General features: G+C 41.1%; 2 protein-coding genes across 5 annotated transcripts in view; one reads left to right on the top strand and one right to left on the bottom strand.

The window, feature by feature from the left end:
- Positions 1-1,078, top strand: part of LOC124136196 (degenerin mec-10-like) — a 35,275-nt gene extending 34,197 nt beyond the window's left edge. For all 4 annotated transcript variants that reach the window (XM_046502057.2, XM_048393920.1, XM_046502056.2 and 1 more), the window contains one exon: positions 388-1,078. In XM_046502057.2, coding sequence (XP_046358013.2) covers positions 388-537 — 150 coding nt within the window. In that variant the 3' untranslated portion in view covers positions 538-1,078. The remainder of the gene's footprint in view (positions 1-387) is intronic.
- The window catches only part of LOC124136197 (degenerin mec-4-like), a 27,380-nt gene continuing 8,580 nt past the window's right edge, over positions 731-19,530 (bottom strand). Inside the window, exons 5-14 of the mRNA XM_048393923.1 lie at positions 18,566-18,646; positions 17,930-18,021; positions 13,773-13,936; positions 12,172-12,261; positions 10,741-10,849; positions 9,856-9,943; positions 8,729-8,786; positions 7,505-7,596; positions 6,429-6,504; positions 731-5,602 (exon numbers count right to left, since the gene is read on the bottom strand). Of these exons, the coding sequence (XP_048249880.1) occupies positions 5,471-5,602; positions 6,429-6,504; positions 7,505-7,596; positions 8,729-8,786; positions 9,856-9,943; positions 10,741-10,849; positions 12,172-12,261; positions 13,773-13,936; positions 17,930-18,021; positions 18,566-18,646 (982 nt within the window). The 3' untranslated portion in view covers positions 731-5,470. The remainder of the gene's footprint in view (positions 5,603-6,428; positions 6,505-7,504; positions 7,597-8,728; positions 8,787-9,855; positions 9,944-10,740; positions 10,850-12,171; positions 12,262-13,772; positions 13,937-17,929; positions 18,022-18,565; positions 18,647-19,530) is intronic.

Genomic DNA, 19,530 nt, shown 5'->3' with positions numbered 1-19,530 from the left:
ATCGGGTGGTCAGGCTCGCTGACTTGGTTGATGCATGTCATCGTATCCCAATTGCGTGGATCGATGCTCATGATGTCAATGACTGGATTGTCTGGGCCAGACTCGATTATTTACAGACCGCCGTCATATAGCTGGAATATTGCTGAGTGCGGCGTTAAACAACAAACAAACAAACAAACAAAATATCATCAGCTTGTGTTTATGAATCACTGACAAATAATGATGATACCAAGCGTTTGCGAAAAGGTGAGCGAATCCTGCTCTCCCTTTAACATGAGAGAGCGTGTGTGTCATATCCTTGATGTTACATAGCTGTTAAACATTTTCCTCATTTTTTGTTCATTTTTACCGCAATATTGCATGAATTTAGTCCATTATCTGTTCCAGACTGAGCGCTTCCTGTCGGATGTGGGTGGTACCATGGGCCTGTGGACTGGAGCATCTATTCTCAGTCTGGCCGAGTTCCTGGAAATCCTGCTCGCCATGTTTTTCTGGTGCTTCACTCCGAAGTCACCAGGAACCAATTCTGTTAAATGAATTGATGTTGGCAATAGCTGTTGTTGTCAATGTGATTTATTCAGCACAAGATGATTTGGAAAACGTGGTCGTATGAATGGAATTACGCTTTGTGGAACGGTTCGTGCAGCTCCATGACCCTTTTGTCATGACCAGGCGTTTATTTCCGAATCGTACAAGATCCAGACTAAAGGTTTACATTTTTGATCCGGGAAATTTGTCACTGACACTATAACACATCAAACCTCTTCATAATGCACCTCTTGGCCCACTTAATCTGCTTTTATGGCCAAAAATATCCGTATTGCGTTTCTTTTTTTTACGAGTATATATATAATCATGTCTTGATGTTTGTTATTTAGGAACATTTGCCTAAGGATTTAATAGCACTAGCGCACTTTTGAAGAAGGATCGGTCATAATCAATCCTTTTATGACACACATTTATTTATTCATGTGATTTATCGTTGCCCTTCACGTGAAGTTTGCACATGATTTATTTGCAGGATTTTTCATCCTGGTTTTCAAGTTATTATGTTTATTAAAATTTATGTATAATCGTTTACGATGTTTTCTAATCCGTCACACGAAGATGTGCATCTTGTGATGAAATGTTGATCCATACATAACGAATCTCAATTTTAGCCTATCATCATTTATGTATTGCTTGATTTTACATGGACACGACCCGTATGAGACGGAGACGGACGTAGATGCACCATCACTTGGCTAGAGGAAACAGGCAAATACTATCACCAGCGTTTAAGACTATTGCACTTATATAGCGTGTTTAGTGTTTGGCTGAACTAGTATTGACTTATCCAAGTTGTGTAGTGCTAGCCCTCCGAGATACCGCGTCGCAGTTTAACATGGATACCCCACTCAGACACATTATACTGACTCCGATTTTTTATTTCCTTTATGCCTTGTTTTATTTCCCTTGTGCCGAACGCCAGGCAGGTTAGCTGTCAGTACCAGCTTTTAACGTTATCTGGTATGACGCGGTCAGATGTTGCATTTTAAGACAACTCCGCAATGTTCCAGCTATATGGTGGCTAAGGAAGAGAATTAATGGATGTAAAAGTCTTTATTACGAGGAACACACGTTTCGGAGTATATACTTCCTTTATCAGGTGAATAAATGCTATGAAGCAGAGATCATATATATGTACTAGTGAGAACAGGAAAAGTATTTAGATAACAAAAGGTGGAAACTCGAATTTGAACAAGACAGTCAAGTGATTGATAAGTATTATATTATCCTCGATCCACGCAATGTGTATACGATGACATTTAATCCCTGATCCAATTAGTCTTCTATAACAACAAGCATAGATTACAGGGGCCTGTTTTCTTTCCCAGAGTGAGTGAGTATGGTTTTACGCCGCTTTTAGCAATATTCCAGCAATATCACGGCGGGGGACACCAGAAATGGGCTTCACAATTTGTACCCAAGTCGGGAATCGAACCCGGGTCTTCGGCGTGACGAGCGAACGCTTTAACCACTAGGCTACCCGACCGCCCCTTCTTTCCCAGAAGGTGGACAGTTCCACGTCGCTATTTAAGTGCAATAATCTTGAACGCAACGTTAAACCCATCCTCTATATATCCAGGGGTCGAATTTCGGTCAACCTATTCTAAAGCCCAGACCCATTCCCGTGTTTCTCGCCATCTCAAATTAACCGTCCTTGATTTTCATTTGCCAATTTGATTAGCTACGCTACTCAGTCTAACGGACCAATCAGAATTCGAGAACTTCACCTGATAGGTAGGATGCGAGTTTACTCCATGCAAACCTTATATCCCTCACGTAAGGACGATGACGCTGAATATTTTTATTATATGTGAATCGGGTGATCCTACTGGTCACCCCAGAAAGAAGTGATATGTTTCCTGTACAAATGCACGGGTTGGAGCAAGATGAGGACATGGCGTGCATCCACGAGGACATGACAACATGACATGCGTATCACGGCGTGTCAGTGTGGAAGGAAAGATCTTAGACAGGTCTTAGACGTTTAACACCCACGAGAACGGGTATGGTGCTGACAAACCACTAACACAAAATCAGGTTCGAACCCACGATCAGGGGTTTCTGGCACGCCCAAGGGACGCAACTCTGCACAGGGAATTGCGACGAATTGTGTCACCCGTGCCCCTCTTAAAACACATCCAAATATCTTATTCTGCATACAACATACGGCACACAGTAAAATATACTAGCGGAAAAAAGTAGCTGTGCTTCATACAATGTGGTGTAAATGTTGTAATGTTATTTGAAAAAACAAAATAATATTTGGTCATTTGTCTGATCAATGCATCATAACAAATTCACTGACAGAATCTATACCTTGTGACAAGAGACCGCGCGACACGGCCGAAAAGAGAGATGGTGTAACTACTAAATTAACCATGTCAATGTCAAAGATGCTTCCACCTTGTGCGTAGATACAGGCGAGGCAGCGGCGGTGCATTGAAAACACCAGGGCCCACTTGCACAAAGCGATCTTAGCGCTAAGATGATCGTTACTCCCATACTTTAACATAGGCTTACGATAGTCTTAGCGCTAAGATCGCTTTGTGCAAGTGGGCCCAGATGATTGAAAAAGCCTTGGAGATGTTGTTCTGAAGGTCAACCAAAGGTTGGCCCAACTAACCTAGCTTTACAGGCTGCTTCGGGTCCTGTCGTAGGCATCGTTCCATCTCAATCCAGACATGTTCTATGGGGGAGAGGCCAGGTGAATCAGCCGGCCATAGCTGTACATCAATGTTATAATGCTTCAAAATCCTGCTGCTTCAAAATTTGCGCAAAGGGAGGAACATAATCTCGAATGATGCCGTACGCTATTTAAATTGCCATTAAAAATTATTAGTTGTATTCCACCATTAGTTTTGATGCTACCCCGTACTATTACACTTCCAACCCCAGCAGACGACGCTGAGTAACGCAAGCGTCCGTAAGACGATCATCTGGACGCTTGCACGACCATTAGCGCTGTCGAGACGACAATTCGTCTCATCTGTAAACAGATACTCCCCAATTCTCGTCTCCAGAACGACGGATGCTACACCAAGCTAGGCTTGCCTGATTAACCGTATCGCTGGACGTCGGGACAGGATGTTGTGCTTCCTCAACTGGTAGCGTACGGTTCTGTCACTAAATGGTCCCATCCAAAAATTGTCCGAACAGTTAATGTGGCAGTTTGGTATCGATTCCGTACATGCACCAACCGAATATGGTTTTCTTGCTGACGACCCGTTGCATGAGTCTTGTCCTTCTGTCAATAAAGTCTCCAAAGATAAAATATAGTGTTATACCACTGTGAGCATTAAAATGTCAACTTCGTTTCGTGCCATTCCTGATTGCAGTATACCCATGATGCGTAGAGGCGCGCACCTTACAGTCGAGGAGATGTCTTCAGGAATATGTATTGAAAAGTGAATTATTTGATTTCAGAATAAATGTATTTTTATTGAACTTTATATGAATTACAGTTATTTATCCCTCGTTAGAATCCCGTTAGTCACCGTAACACTGACAACTTATCAAAATATCCTATCAAACATCCCCATCGAAAAAAACATTTTTAGTTTGTTTCATTTTCGCCACCTTTAAACATCGGTGTATACTTTCTTTCGACCGGCGGTTTAGTTCGAACAATACATACTTGTTTCATAAACCTTGCCAGTTATATTTAGTCTTTGAAAGGCATCTAGAAGTGATACACATAAGGAAGAGAATATATGGATGTCAACTTCGTTATTATGAGGAACACAACGTTTCGGAGTATATGCTTACTCCTTCATCAGATGAATACATGTTATGAGACAGAGAACATAAATATGTACCTTCAAGAACAACAAAAGTAATAACTACATTATATAGTCATATCTACTATTTGCATGTACATTGTTCCGTGAATGTAACATTGTATGATGTGTCACTTCCACGTCGTTTGCATTCCTATGTCGCTGATGTCGTTGTTGCTGATGTTGTTGATGTTGGTTTAGGCCGCAGCGAGCAATGTTCTAGCTATATCACGGTGGCCTGTGTATAACCGAGTATAGAAAGACATATAGAACACGAGTGGTTGATATTATGAACAAAGTCCCACGCTGTCGTGTTACGATGACACGACAACGAAATCAGTGAGCCTGACCACCAGATCCATTTTAGTCGACTTTTATGACAAGCACATTAGGTTACTTGTAACCACTGATCGCTACCTGTTCAGACAACGAAATAGATATAAATGCCCCTTATAAGTTATTGCAATTTCCCCAGTAGAATTATATATACAGTAAATTACGGTTATAACGAACTCAAAGAGACCATTTCGTTATAACCGTAGTTCGTTCTAAGCATATGTACAGCTTATATACAGCAAATGGACGGGACCAAAAACTATGCTATATGTATCAGGTCGTTATAAGCGTGTTTGTTATAAATGAAGCTTATTGTATTTGATATTTCAATTATTTACTTGCCTTTGCGTTGCTGGAAATATCTACGTGGGGATCACTCGACTCTATATGAGGATACCATAAGTATTGAAAAAACTACAGTAGAACACGGATATAACGAACAAGGGACCAGAGAAATCAGTTCGTTATATCCGTTGTATCTCATTTTCGCACCTACCCTTTGTACGTGTTTTCATTGGTTATGTATTTTGCAATTTTTTAAAAATGTGTAGATATACATCTTAAATGAAACTGTGGATAATAATACGACCAATAACAAATAGAATCAATTACGTTCCAGCGTATTTATACAGTGTATATACCAACGTTTGCTTCCTGTTTTCTAATTCACATGCAACATGTTCACATATTGATACAATAAAAAACACCACAGCCTTAGTTATAGTCTGACAGGAACAGAAACAGCTATTCCCACCACCAGCTAAGTCCCGTGACCACAGGGTCGTTCCGCCTTGACATTTGCTTCCTGGTTACTTTGACTTTGGACAGATGCACCAGAAGAACAGCTCGAGGAACATTTCCAGAAACTCGGCCAGACTGAGGACAGACGCCCCAATCCACAGACCCATGGTGCCACCAATATCGGACAGGAAGCGCTCAGTCTGGAACAGATAAAGTGCCGGAATATATGTATTCAGTTGATCTGTGATGGAGCTTAATTACTACTGCTTACACATATATATGATCATAAGCTGCCAATAGGCATATGTGACCAAGTCGCCTCGTTGTACAGAACTGCATCCCGTACCGGAAACCTACGATCATGGGTTTGACCCCCGGGTTCGCTCGTATTGAGTCACAAAGTTTGTCATCACCATACCCGTACTGGTGGGTTTCACCAGAGTGTTAAACATCTAAGACCTGGGCCACTTGCGGCTGACGCACTGGTTTAATCCAACTCACGCACTCATGCGCTACCATCTACTGGTCGCGTGTTCGAATCCCAAATTTGCCCTTTTGGGATCTTGTACTCTTGTCTCAATAGCTATCCCTCAAGGTCACATAAAGTTTACATGCCCTTCTCCACCCTCTTTGTGGCTCTCATTCTGATTTACCCGTCCTCTTTCTCTCGCGCAGTAAGTACAGAAATCATTTTGTTGCACACAAAGAGAAAAACAACCATAATATTATTATTATTATTACTACTATTACTACTACTACCACTAAACCATTTTGTTGCACACAAAGAGAAAAACAATCATTATATTACTACTACTACTACTACTACTACTACTACTACTACTACTACTACTACTACCACTACTACTACTAATATAAATATTAATAAAAATGATGATGATGATGATGATGATAATGATAATGATGATGATGATGATAGTGTAGCTACAATCTTGGTGTATAATTGGTGCCAAATAATGATGCATAATCATAGCAGGTAAAGTGTGTGAATGTTGATTAATAACTTACATCATAAAAAGGTTCTTCTTTCACACTTTCAAAATTCAAACTGTCGAAATAAACCTTCAGTTTTAAGAAGGACGATCTGAAACACAAAACTCATTCTAATCATCAAGATATTAGTGATATTCTTATTCCAAATGTTAATACCTTGATATCTGTCTATGTTTAGGGTAGCTGAAAAGCCTAATGGTGAAAGCATTTGTTCGCCACCCGAAAGCCTATGGAATACTTCCTGGTAGATCTGACTTATTCTTACATCAGTTTGGGCAAAGGAGCGTAGACATTGAAAATCAAGTGTTGCACAATAATTGTGAATCTTGTTCTAAGCCTGAATTGTTCTCTGCAGTAAGGGATAAATTTTCATATAATAACTGGATTCGATTAATTGATGTAACATTATTTCGAATTAATATCTTGAATTTTCTCGGATCCAATCATCGTCTTATGGTTGAAACAGGCAGATATCATAATATACCAAGACATAAACGTTTCTGTCCCCTCTGTGTTGTAAGTGCTATCGAAGATGAGTTCCACTTTTGTATGGTGTGTCCGTTCTATCTTGATCTGCGGTCTAATCTCATACCCAATTATTATCACATGTTTCCAAGTCGTGAGAAAATGTTCTTATTATTCAGCTCGACTAATCAAAGTATTTGCAACAATTTAGCAAAATATGTATTTCTTGCTGGTAAGAAACGAAATTCCATTTTCAAGGGAATACCTGTGTCATATAATTAACCCCAATATTAACAGTTTGAACACTGCATTGTAAATCTTATAATTCAGCGCTCTGTGACATTTGTATGCCATCATGCTCTGCACGTGTATAATGGGCCGGTGGCCTCATTACCTGAATAAAAGCATCAATAGGACTTCCCGACATGTTGATACTGCTCACACACTCAGGTCTGATTACATTGCACAGCCAAGGTTGGGGGTGGGATCAGGAACCTCCCCTTCATCCTAACTTAACCCTGATAGATGTATGATTATGACGTCAAAACCCCTTCACTCACCTTTTTGAGAAGGTGTTTCAGAAAGAAAGAAACTTCGAATTTTCATTCGACGAGTATGTTACTCACGTTCTTAAGTCGATGTTGTCAAAGTCGTAGCTGGTGTAGTCGCACTTTGGGCTGTTAGGATCGATTTTACATGCTTGTTGTTCTAACGCCCGCTAGACAAGGAGAGAAAGTACACAATTTTAACGCTACAGAACTTTATGGATGCCTGGTAATCATTCCTCATGCCGAATACCCTCTTCAATTGCATGTATGGGTATGTAACCAATCCTTGGTTACGCTTGTTTGTTTGATTGGCCATGCTGCACTTAGCAACATTCCAGCTATATTTCGACGGGCTGTAAATAATCTGGACCAGACAATCCAGTGATTGGCATCATGAGCGTCGAGATACGCAAGTGGGATACAATGATATGCATCAAACAAGTCAGAGTGCCTGGCCATCCGATCCCGTTAGTCGTATGGGTTGCTGAAGACCAATTTTAACCAGGATCTTCATGAATAACCATCCTTAGTGTTCCCACTGTGTTAGCGCATTGATATGGGTGAAATAAGTATCAAACCATTGGCACCTACTCTTCAAAACTGACAAACGACGCAACTGACAAAGTTTCTGATAAGTTTTTGAAAAAAAAATCTCGAATAGAACCATTTTCAAATTGATAAATAAGACGAAAGTCTGTAAGCCAGTAATGTTAAAAGCGGGACTGTGTCGCTGATTCCCAATTCACACCTTACGGAGATTCACTATAAAATTATAAAAAGTTCCAAGTAAACAGATATTCCCCAACGTAAATTAACATATTTCTTTAAGCATGTTTTTGTTTTTTTATTGTTTGACGCCGCATTCATCAATATTCCAGCTATATGACGGCGGTCTGTGAATAATCGAGTCTGGATCCGACAATCCAGTGATGGACATCACGAGCATCGGGGATACGATGACATGCATCAACCAAGTCTGCGAGCCTTACCACCGATCCCGTTAGTCGCCACTTACGACAAGCATAGAGTCGCCTTTTACGGCAAGCATGGGTTGCTGATGACCTATTCTACCCCGGATCTTCACGGGTCTGTTTAAGCATGTAAAACCTAATAAGACAGAATTGATTTATAGATTTTATATACACTGATAAAAAAAACAACAGTGTCACAAGGGATGACTGATGATGAAACGAAGCACGAAGCATGTAACACAAAGGTTTTGAATACAGCGTGCAGATTGCAATGTGTTGTCACAATACTGGTACCCTGCGATGTAGAAAAGGAATATTTGTATGTACGTACCACGTGTCTGAGAACTGGCCACTGTCTGGATGAGATACTGGTTTGATACACCTTTTCTCTGCAACACAAAAATGTGTCTGTTACATAACATTACTTACTGCAGCATGACCATACAACTACCTGATAAACCCGTGAAGATCCGGGGTAAAGTAGGTCTTCACCAACCTATGCTTGCCGTAACACATTACTATACTTGTTGTAAGAGGCGACTAACGGGATCGGGTGGTCAGGCTCGCTAACTTGGTTGATACATGTCATCGTATCCCAATTGCGTAGATCGATGTGCATGACTTCAATCCCTGGATTGTCTGGGCCAGACTCGATTATTTACAGACCGCCGTCTTATAGCTGGAATATTGCTGAGTGCGGCGTTAACAACAAACCAACTACCTGGTAGCATTGTGCGCCTAGCAGCACTGCCACGAGATGCATGTGTGAAATAAGACTATTGACCAACATAAGGAGACACAAACACACAGAGCTCTTCCAGACGAGACAGGTGGACTGTGCTGCGGCAATTCCTTGTCTATATTATATATCAATACGTTTTATTCCGAGCACGAATAATTTCCATGGAAAGAATAAACTAAAAAACTACAGTGTTTGTTTCTTTGTTGTATGATGCCGCACTCAGCATGCTCAGTAGTAGTCCAGCTATGTAATAATAATAGTGGTGAGCAGTATATTGATTCATATTTTATTCCTGCTTTAGAAAATAACGTAATTGAGACCAACCATTTACTAAAACAGGGTGAATGAATGAATGAATGAATGAATGAATGAGGGCACGGGATGCAGAGTCGGCTAAGAGGCTGCAATGTGCTGTCCAATAACCTATGATCGTGGGTTTAAATGCATCTTTCACATGAAGTGGGGAACACACACACACACACACACACACACACACACACACACACACACACACACACACACACACACACACACACACACACACACACACACACACACACACACACACACACACACACACAGATAGCTAGGTATACACACACACACACGAGCGCGCGCGATGAAAGAACAAAATTGAGAAATAAATATATTAAAAAAATAATAATAAGCGTTGTGGTACACTGTTGCTGACAAGAGATCACCCAGAGAGTACTTACCGACAAGGGGTGCCGCACTTGCAGACATCTACTCCTCTACTGCTGTCCACTACATACTTGTTCAGTACCCGGTCCTCACAGGACCATTCTGAAGGTGATAATGTACATCCACATTATTTTTGAAAATCAGTTCACTGTGACTCATATATTATTATTTTGATTGTCAGAAATAATATATACAGCTTGTCGGTTCGTTCATTAACGGAACTATTAAGAAATTAGTCAAAATCGAAACATCATGACATTTAATGGGTTACAATGATCACTGGTTCGATAGGTTAACTCCACACCTGATGGTGGTGATGCGGGCCACGTCAGTGAAGATGGGACATCTTCCAACCCACTCCTCTCTACGTTGGCGTGCATATCTTGATAGAGATTTGGATGTCCCTTACCCTAACCCACATTTCTCTACATGTGTTGGGGGTGCATGTCTTGATAGAGATATTGGTGCCCCTTACCCTAACCCACACTTCTCTACATGTGTTGGGGGTGCATATCTTGATAGAGATTTGGATGTCCCTTACCCTAACCCACACTTCTCTACATGTGTTGGGGGTGCATGTCTTGATAGAGATATTGATGCCCCTTACACTAACCCACACGTCTCTACGTGTGTGGGGGGTGCATATCTTGATAGAGATATTGGTGCCACTTACCTTAACCCACGTTCCTCTAATGTATTGGGGGTGCACATCTCGATAGAGATTTTGAAGCCCCTTACCCTAGCACACACGTCTCTACATGTGTTGGAGGTGCACATCTCGATAGAGATTTTGAAGCCCTTTACCCTAGCCCACTTCTCTAATGTGTTGGGGGTGCAGATCATGATATAGGCATTGATGAGGCACTTACACTAAACCCACCATTCTCTCAACTACTTACCTTTGTTGGTGGTGCAGGCCTTGAAAGAGGAGTTGACTCGACTCTCGTCCTCTGGTAGACACTTGCATCTTTCTATCACCAGACTGCGTTGACAAAACTCCCGACAAGCCTTGTAAACGACACCATATAAACACCATTTAAGCAAACATATGTGTGACAACAAATCACTTGAGTTATGTAAATTAACGTGTTTGCGATTTCTCTCAAACGACAAAAACTAAATCTAACTATTTAGGGCGGGCGGGCGGGCGGTTGAAACAATATGTTTGACTACTCCTCCAACATGCTTATACATTTTTATATACATTACCACACTCACACACATACATGCATATACCTACACTAACACACACATACACATGCACATATATACACTAACATACTAAAACACCCTCACAAACATACATGCATATATATATATACATTAACACATACACATACTCACATTCTCACACACACACAAGGATATACGTATACACTGACACACTAAAACACACAGTTACATACATATTAACACATATACACTAACACACTAAAAACACTAACACACACATATATAACACAATAAAACACACACTAACACACATACATATGCACTAACACAATAAAACACACACAATCACAATAAAACACACACAATTACATACACATTAACACATATACACTAACACACTTAAAACACTAACACACACATATATAACACAATAAAACACACACTAACACACATACATATACACTAAGACACTAAAACACACACAGTTACATACATATTAACACATATACACTAACACACTTAAAACACTAACACACAGATATATAACACAATAAAACACACACTAACACACATACATATACACTAACACAATAAAACACACACAGTTACATACACATTAACACATATACACTAACACACTTAAAACACTAACACACACATATATATAACACAATAAAACACACACTAACACACATACATATACACTAAGACACTAAAACACACACAGTTACATATTAACACATAAACACTAACACACTTAAAACACTAATGCACACATATATATATACTAACACAATAAAACACACACTAGCACACATACATATACACTGACACACTAAAGCACACACAGTTACATACATATTAACACTTATACACTAACACACTAAAAACACTAACACACATATATATATATATACTAACACACAAAAAACACACACTAGCACACATACATATACACTAACACACTAAAACACACACACATGCATACACATACATTAATGCATTAACAAACACACACAAACACGCGCTACCAAACGCTAACACATTAACACAAGCACAGTATAGAACTGTCATACAGACAGAAAGTCTATGTAACACATGTCTCGTGCATCGTATCGTTATATAGTTTCATTTCTTTAATACACGCCCATACTCACCCGCTCTGTGTAAGCCACGCCGAACTTTCTCCTGAAAATGTCGCTGTCATTGCAGGAGCCGTATTTGCCCCCCAGTCTCTCAATTGTTACCTGTGATAAACAGATTAACAGTAACAAAGTACTATGTACACGTCACGATTATTGCACTTATATAGCGACGTGCATATACGTGTGTGTGTTTGTGTGTGTGGCTGCTTGTACTAGCCCGGACTGATGCCGATTTATAGTGCTATCTCACTGAGATACCATGCCGCAGTTTAACATGAATACCCCACTCAGACACAGTATACTGACTCCGAGCCGACCAGTCCTTGTTTTAGCCCCTTAATACCGTGCGCCAGATAGAGTTACAACACGTGCCATCGTTTAACGTCTTTTGGTATGACGCGGCCGGGGATCGAATACCGGACCTTCCGCTCTCCTGGCGGACGCTCTACCACTAGACCACGGAGGCGGTCGCGAAGCAGTGGTGTCTGCTCCAACACTTGGAAAATTTACTCAACACGTATGTACAAAAATATATTCCGAATGAGGCGTAAATCCACAGAAAAATGTACTTTCGAAATAGGCAAAGACGAATGCATAAAAAAAGGCAAATGCGATTAAGAAGGCTGAGACTTTAAGATAATAAAGATAGAGAAGAAGACGCAGCAGGCGTGAGAGGAGAGTACAGAGAGCGAAGGAGAAGGCGCGGGTGATGACGGAGGAGAAGACGCATGCGAACACAGAGAAGAGGACGGAGAAGACGCAGATGATGACGGAGGAGAAGACGCATGCGAACACAGAGAAGAGGACGGAGAAGGCGCAGGAGATGACGGAGGAGAGGACGCATGCGAACACAGAGAAGAGGACGGAGAAGGCGCAGGTGAGGACGGAGGAGGAGACGCATGCGAACACAGAGGAGAGGACGGAGAAGGCGCAGGTGATGACGGAGGAGAAGACGCATGCAAACACAGAGGAGAGGACGGAGAAGGCGCAGGTGATGACGGAGGAGAAGACGCATGCGAACACAGAGAAGAGAACGGAGAAGGCGCAGGTGATGACGGAGGAGAAGACGCATGCAAACACAGAGAAGAGGACGGATAAGGCGCAGGTGATGACGGAGGAGAAGACGCATGCGAACACAGAGGAGAGGACGGAGAAGGCGCAGGAGATGACGGAGGAGAAGACGCATGCGAACACAGAGGAGAGGACGGAGAAGGCGCAGGTGATGACGGAGGAGAAGACGCATGCGAACACAGAGGAGAGGACGGAGAAGGCGCAGGTGATGACGGAGGAGAAGATGCATGCGAACACAGAGAAGAGGACGGAGAAGGCGCAGGTGATGACGGAGGAGAAGACGCATGCGAACACAGAGAAGAGGACGGAGAAGGCGCAGGTGATGACGGAGGAGAAGACGCATCTAAACACAGAGGAGAGGACGGAGAAGAGGATGGAAATAAGGACGAAGGATTAGAAGGTGACGAGGGCGGAGCGGACGTAGAAGGCGGGGGTGAGAACGAGATGAGGAGGGAGGCGAGGAAGGGGATGAGGACAGAGGCGAAGATGGGGATGAGGACGGAGACAAGAAGGGAGAGGAAGTGTACATGACAGAGACGCACCAGTTTCATTGCAATACTAGTCTCAGAACCTGCTGAGACCGTGAAGCCCTCTGTCCCGGGAAAGGGGCGTGTCCCGTTGTCGTGTATCACCACCCGCAGGCCGTACCCCGTCTTGAAAGTGTCGATAAACTCCTCAGCCTCCAGATTGATAACCATCGATAAACCTGGTAGAAACATCCACACACATTGTATGTTGAACATATATTTATTACGATCAGATTTTAGAGTTTTTAGGATGTTTCATTTTTACTTAACGCCACACTCACCAATATTCCAGCTATATGACTGCGGCCTGTAAATAATCGAGTCTGGACAAGACAAACCAGTGACTGATATCATTTGCAACGATCAACGCCGTCAGAATAAGACAACCAAATCAGATTACAGAATGTACTCAAGCCATCTCGTCGTGTAACCACTCCCCAAGCACGAACATCGCTATTATAATTTCACCGGTTGAGAGTAACAGTTCCGCAAACTGTGTAAACGGTTGCATTTTATCAGAATGTTGGTAAAACAAAATGATCTACTGAAACAAAGACATGCTTCTCATAAGTCACCGTAACTTGGTTCAAAGATCTTTGAACAGTTTATTGTTGATGCTGTGTTAGAGAACAAGTAACTGTCGGCTTATACATAAGAGTGAGTGAGTGAGTGAGTGAGTGAGTGAGTGAGTGAGTGAGTGAGTTTAAACAGTAGGACGGAGGTGATTCAGGTATCAGACGTTTACCCCTTTATTGAAACACACGAGAAGGGGCGTGATGCTTACAAACCCAGAAACATAATCGGGGCGAATCAGGATTCGAATCCACAATCACAGGTTTCTGGCGTGCCCAAAGGATACAACTCAGTACAGCAAATAGACGCGCCTTAGACGACTGGGTCACCTTACCCTATGTGAATAAGTGCCCCTCGGGTAATGCAGGCATGAATAACTGACAACACTTTGTCCATTCGTTTGAAATAATGAATCGTTTAAACAATAGTCACGTCACAGATGTGTTTTAGATTTATGAAAAAGATGTATGATTTCCTTTTGTGATTAGCCACTTTATATGGAATATACACATACTGACGGAGACGAATAAGGGAACAAATATAGGCTATTGTCTTTACATTTGAAACAGCGCGCATACAAATTCAACACGCGTCATGTGTGCATTGTTTCCAAAGCGTATTTGTTAGACAAGGCTGGGAATCCATGATGGTATATCATTTTACTGTATCTAAACTAAGTGTCCCCTTATTCATATATATGAATGTTCTTACAAAGAAGCAATTATTAATCACCCAATATACAAACACGCATTAGGGTAGAACAACATTGTCACACACGTCCATCGAGCGGATTACAAACAGTGAACCAGGCAGACTTTCGAGGACAATGTTGATGGATAAGGACAGTTCAGCTAGCAGCTTTGAGGAGGAACATTCGCCTGACATGATCTGTATGTATATAAGTAATACAGTTTGGATAAATCAGAAATGTCAACACAGCTAATGGTCGGTCAGATGGGTACGTGTAAAGTGTAAACATTTCAAACAATGGCTTAAAAGTCCAACATTATGAGCCAGCGCTTGAAACGAGAATCAGGCAATTATCAGTACAGACGTGGACTAATATGTTTTTGTTGCGTACATGTAGGCATCTGATACTCTGATTAGAGTTACATAATTAATTTCAAAAGCAATTTTAACAAATATAATTGTGCAACAGCACATGGTCGGTGGTACTGCCGAGCTGTTCTATGGCAATTAGGACATCAATGATCCAATCTCATTAATTTTAGATCTTAGTTCTCGCTATCGAAAAAACAAAGATCTGAGGACATCCCATTACGGGTCATGTCAGAACGACCTTTCTCCCGACCAATCAAAGCGTCGCTTACCAGATCGTGAAAGTGACAGCCGGAATGTGTTTTCTAACCATGCAACTGGAAAACGTTAACACGGGGTATTCCGAACGACAGTTACGCCCGTACGGCTGATTCCGTCAAACTTATCGTCTATCTCTCTCTCTTCGGTGGGTCAAACATTTGAACGGAGGAGGCGTTGCACAGTACGTGGGAAGCACTGCCAGACAATATAAACCATATATTAGACATCCTGGGATGTTCGTTTATTCAGTTTTCAAAATTTTAATCGAGAACGGTGTCAACATATTTTTCAAGCGTAGTCTGAAATGAAGTCGCCAGGTTGAAACGAGTGCCGTGAAGCTCGAGGAAGCTGCTTTTTAATTGGCTGATGTCGACTTCTTGTTAGTCATTTCAGTGGTCGGTCAAATTCGCGAAAGGTCGTTCTGACGTGACATCAATCTCTAGTATCAATCTAAATCTTACTGACGGGTTAGGTTGTATTGAATATGGCCAAAGCTTTATTCTGTTTCTCGAAACTCTGTTGTTTAAAACTGGGTGGTTGATTGGCTATAACGTTTAAAAATAAAACGATGTTTGCATTGACCTGTTGCATTATCTTAACTGTAACTTTAAGCTGCAAATCATTCCAGTATTTCAAAGTTCCTGTAAGATTACTGTTTGTAGTGTTTTGTTTCTAAATCAGAATCATGACCAAAATATGTACTGTGATCTTTTTGAGGAATGATAATACCTTTTAGTTAACACATATTTCGGATACGCATAAAGTCACTAGGATGTTGTGAGTGAACGTAGTTTAACGCAGCAGTCAGCAATATTCTGGTTTGATAAGTGCGGCCTGTTAATACTCCAGTTGCTCAAACAAAGCAGTAGTTGATATACAGTAAACTACGGTTATAACGAACTCAAAGGGACTACTTATTTTAGTTTGTTATAACCGTAGCTCGTTATAAGCATATATACAACATAACTATAGCAAATAGTCGGGACCAAAAAAGTGTGTTCGTTATAGCCGACAGTTCGTTATAAGCGTGTTCGTTATAACCGTAGTTTACTGTAATGAGAAACGTCTGACGCCGTCGGGTTACAATAACAGACAATCAACCAAGTCACGGAGTCAGACCACCAATCTGTTGGAGTCTTCTTATGTGAGACAGGAACATGATCACGAAGCAATAATCACCACCACCAATACCTCGTCCGCCAGTCCTTATCCCAGTCGGGAGTCCCCGTGGGGTAAGAGTGAAGTGCAGTTCGTACAGAAGAGAAACATGTTCCTCTTAATAATAATAATAATGATAATGATAATGATGATGATGATAATAATAATAATAATGAGTACCTATATTGCGCTAGCCTCCATACACTCGATGAAAGTTCAAATCGCTACAGTTAAACCATTCGTGACCAACTCGTGTTATTCCGGGACAAGCCGAATAGCGACTCGTGCCCCTCTCGTGGCCATTTTTGCGACCGGGTTCCGTCTTAGCGCAAACGGGCACACCTAAAACAATTGTCAATTCGTTGCGTAATGGTTCACATATATTTCCCCATACATTATATATATTTCAGATGCAATTTAAAGCACATCGGGACATGCGGAATTATACAGTATGATTGAACACATTTAACTGCGTCTTGGGTATAATTTTAGAAGCAAGACATATGAAAAATCTAAAATTATTTCTGAGGGATTCTTTGACGAAGTACTTAAAATCATACGCGCATTCTGATTGGTTTGTCGTATTTTCGCACATAACATTCATCGATAGGGGGACGAGTCTTCTTGCAGGTTACGGAAAGGGGCGAGTGGTGACGAATGCAGTTAAACAATAAATCAATTGATATAAATAGAATCGTAAAGTCTTGGTGGCACGTGGCACAGTGTCCCATGACAGTTTCTCCACCGACGTATGTGTCTCATTCAAGTCATATGCTCCACGGAAAGGTTGTGTTTTGAGTTGTGATTTAAAAGACTCAAAAGTTTCAAAAAGTTTGATGAATAGGAAGATTATTCCACAGACGAGGCCCAGTTGTTCTGAAAGATCTGTATCCATAGCCTTTGAGTCTATATTGTGGAACAGACAATACGTGTAAACCTCCTGGTCGAAGTGATCTGGACGGGTGGATGGATGGGGGTCGTCCCCTATCAGGTTAAAAGCCTCCCAGGACATTGTCCATGTAGCTACAGCTGTCTCCCATGGACATTGGACGGTCAGGTCTGTCACCTGGTTTACGGTCATCGTAACCTGACAGCGGGCGGGTTATTTCCCTACTAATTACCTGACTCTGGTCCGCTCTTCGTGGCCTGGATCCCCTTGTTTTTCAGTGTGTAGCAGTTGCCAAGATCTTTAGATAGGAACGTCGTAAACCTGCTGGAAAGAAAAGGTTGAACGATCATGTCAGAGGTACAAGGACCACCTGTGTGTTTTATGCATACTAAGACAAGTCCACTCGTCACGGTTTCTCGGCATCAATGTACAACATAGCGCTACAATAACCCGTCATTAACTCGATTCTGTTTCACCAACATACAAGTATACCATCACAACATACATGTGCTGCATCCGGTAACAACAAATCGGAATCCCTACAGCCTTATACTTGTTTTTTTTTGTGGCTGTGATCGCCATAAAAACTGGCACTATTCATGGTTACATAAGAACTTACCTTACCCACATAATAAAATGTGTCGCGCCAAAATAAAATGTTTTAACTCAACTGCTACTCAAATTGTCAGATGCCTATCAATCAAACAAAAACCGCCTATCCTTGTTACGTAGCAGCAATGTCTTAATATACACAAGGCACTAATCTAGACCTAGACTGGAAAGAGAGTCTCAGAGAGTCTCCTGGTCTCTCGTTAACGTGTGCTTGTCTTTCTACTGTTATCATTACGTATATTTCAGCTGTGTCTACCTGGAATCGCAACTTCGTCCATTGACAGAGCACTCAATCAGCATGGTTTCAAGGTCATGGGCGACGTCCTTCCGAAGATCGCTGCAAGTGATGTGTTGAGGAGGAGAACATAACACATTACACAAGCTGCTCCAAAACGCCCTGCTCTCCTCAGATGACGTTGTCTAATATGACAAGTACCTTTAGACTCAAATCTGACCAAACAGAAAATCACTTAATCCTTGAAGATGCCAGTTTCCAGATTTGACTACCATCATGCAATGACACAATCACAAGCTCATATGTACTGATGAAAGCAATTAACGGCCACCAGATTCTTTCTGTTAATCAACCATGTGATGGTATTCTTTTATATTATAATAGTTAATCTGGCATGAAATTCTTTCATATTATAATAGTTAATATGTCATGGCATGGCATGGCATTCCTTTATATTACTATAGTTTATCCGTCATGGCATGGTATTCTTTCATATTATAATGTTAATCTGTCATGGCATTCCGTTTTTTACTTAAGTTAATCCGTCATGGTATGTCATGGCATTCCTTAACATTATAATAGTTAATCTGTCATGGCATGTCACGGCATTCCTCTATATTACTATAGTTAATTTGTCATGGCATGTCATGACATTCGTTCATATAACTATGGTTAATCTGTTATGTCATGGTATTCTTTCATATTACTATAGTTAATCCGTCATAGCATGTCATGACATTCTTCATATTACTATAGTTAATCTGTCATGTCATGGCATTCTTTCATATTACTATAGTTAATCCGTCATGGCATGTCATGACATTCCTTCATATTACTATAGTTAATCTGTCATGTCATGGCATTCTTTCATATTACTGTAGTTAATCTGTCATGGCATGGTATGGCATGTTTTCACATCACTATAATTAATCTGTCATGGTATGTCATGGAATATGAAAGAATCGGATGGTCCTTACTTCTTTAAA

This window comes from Haliotis rufescens, unplaced genomic scaffold (genome assembly GCF_023055435.1).
Source record: "Haliotis rufescens isolate VD_foot unplaced genomic scaffold, xgHalRufe1.0.p SCAF_121, whole genome shotgun sequence".
NCBI classification, from domain to species: Eukaryota; Metazoa; Mollusca; class Gastropoda; order Lepetellida; family Haliotidae; genus Haliotis; species Haliotis rufescens.
The sequence above is the reverse complement of the archived record's forward strand: the minus strand, read 5'-3'. Positions and strand labels throughout refer to the sequence as shown.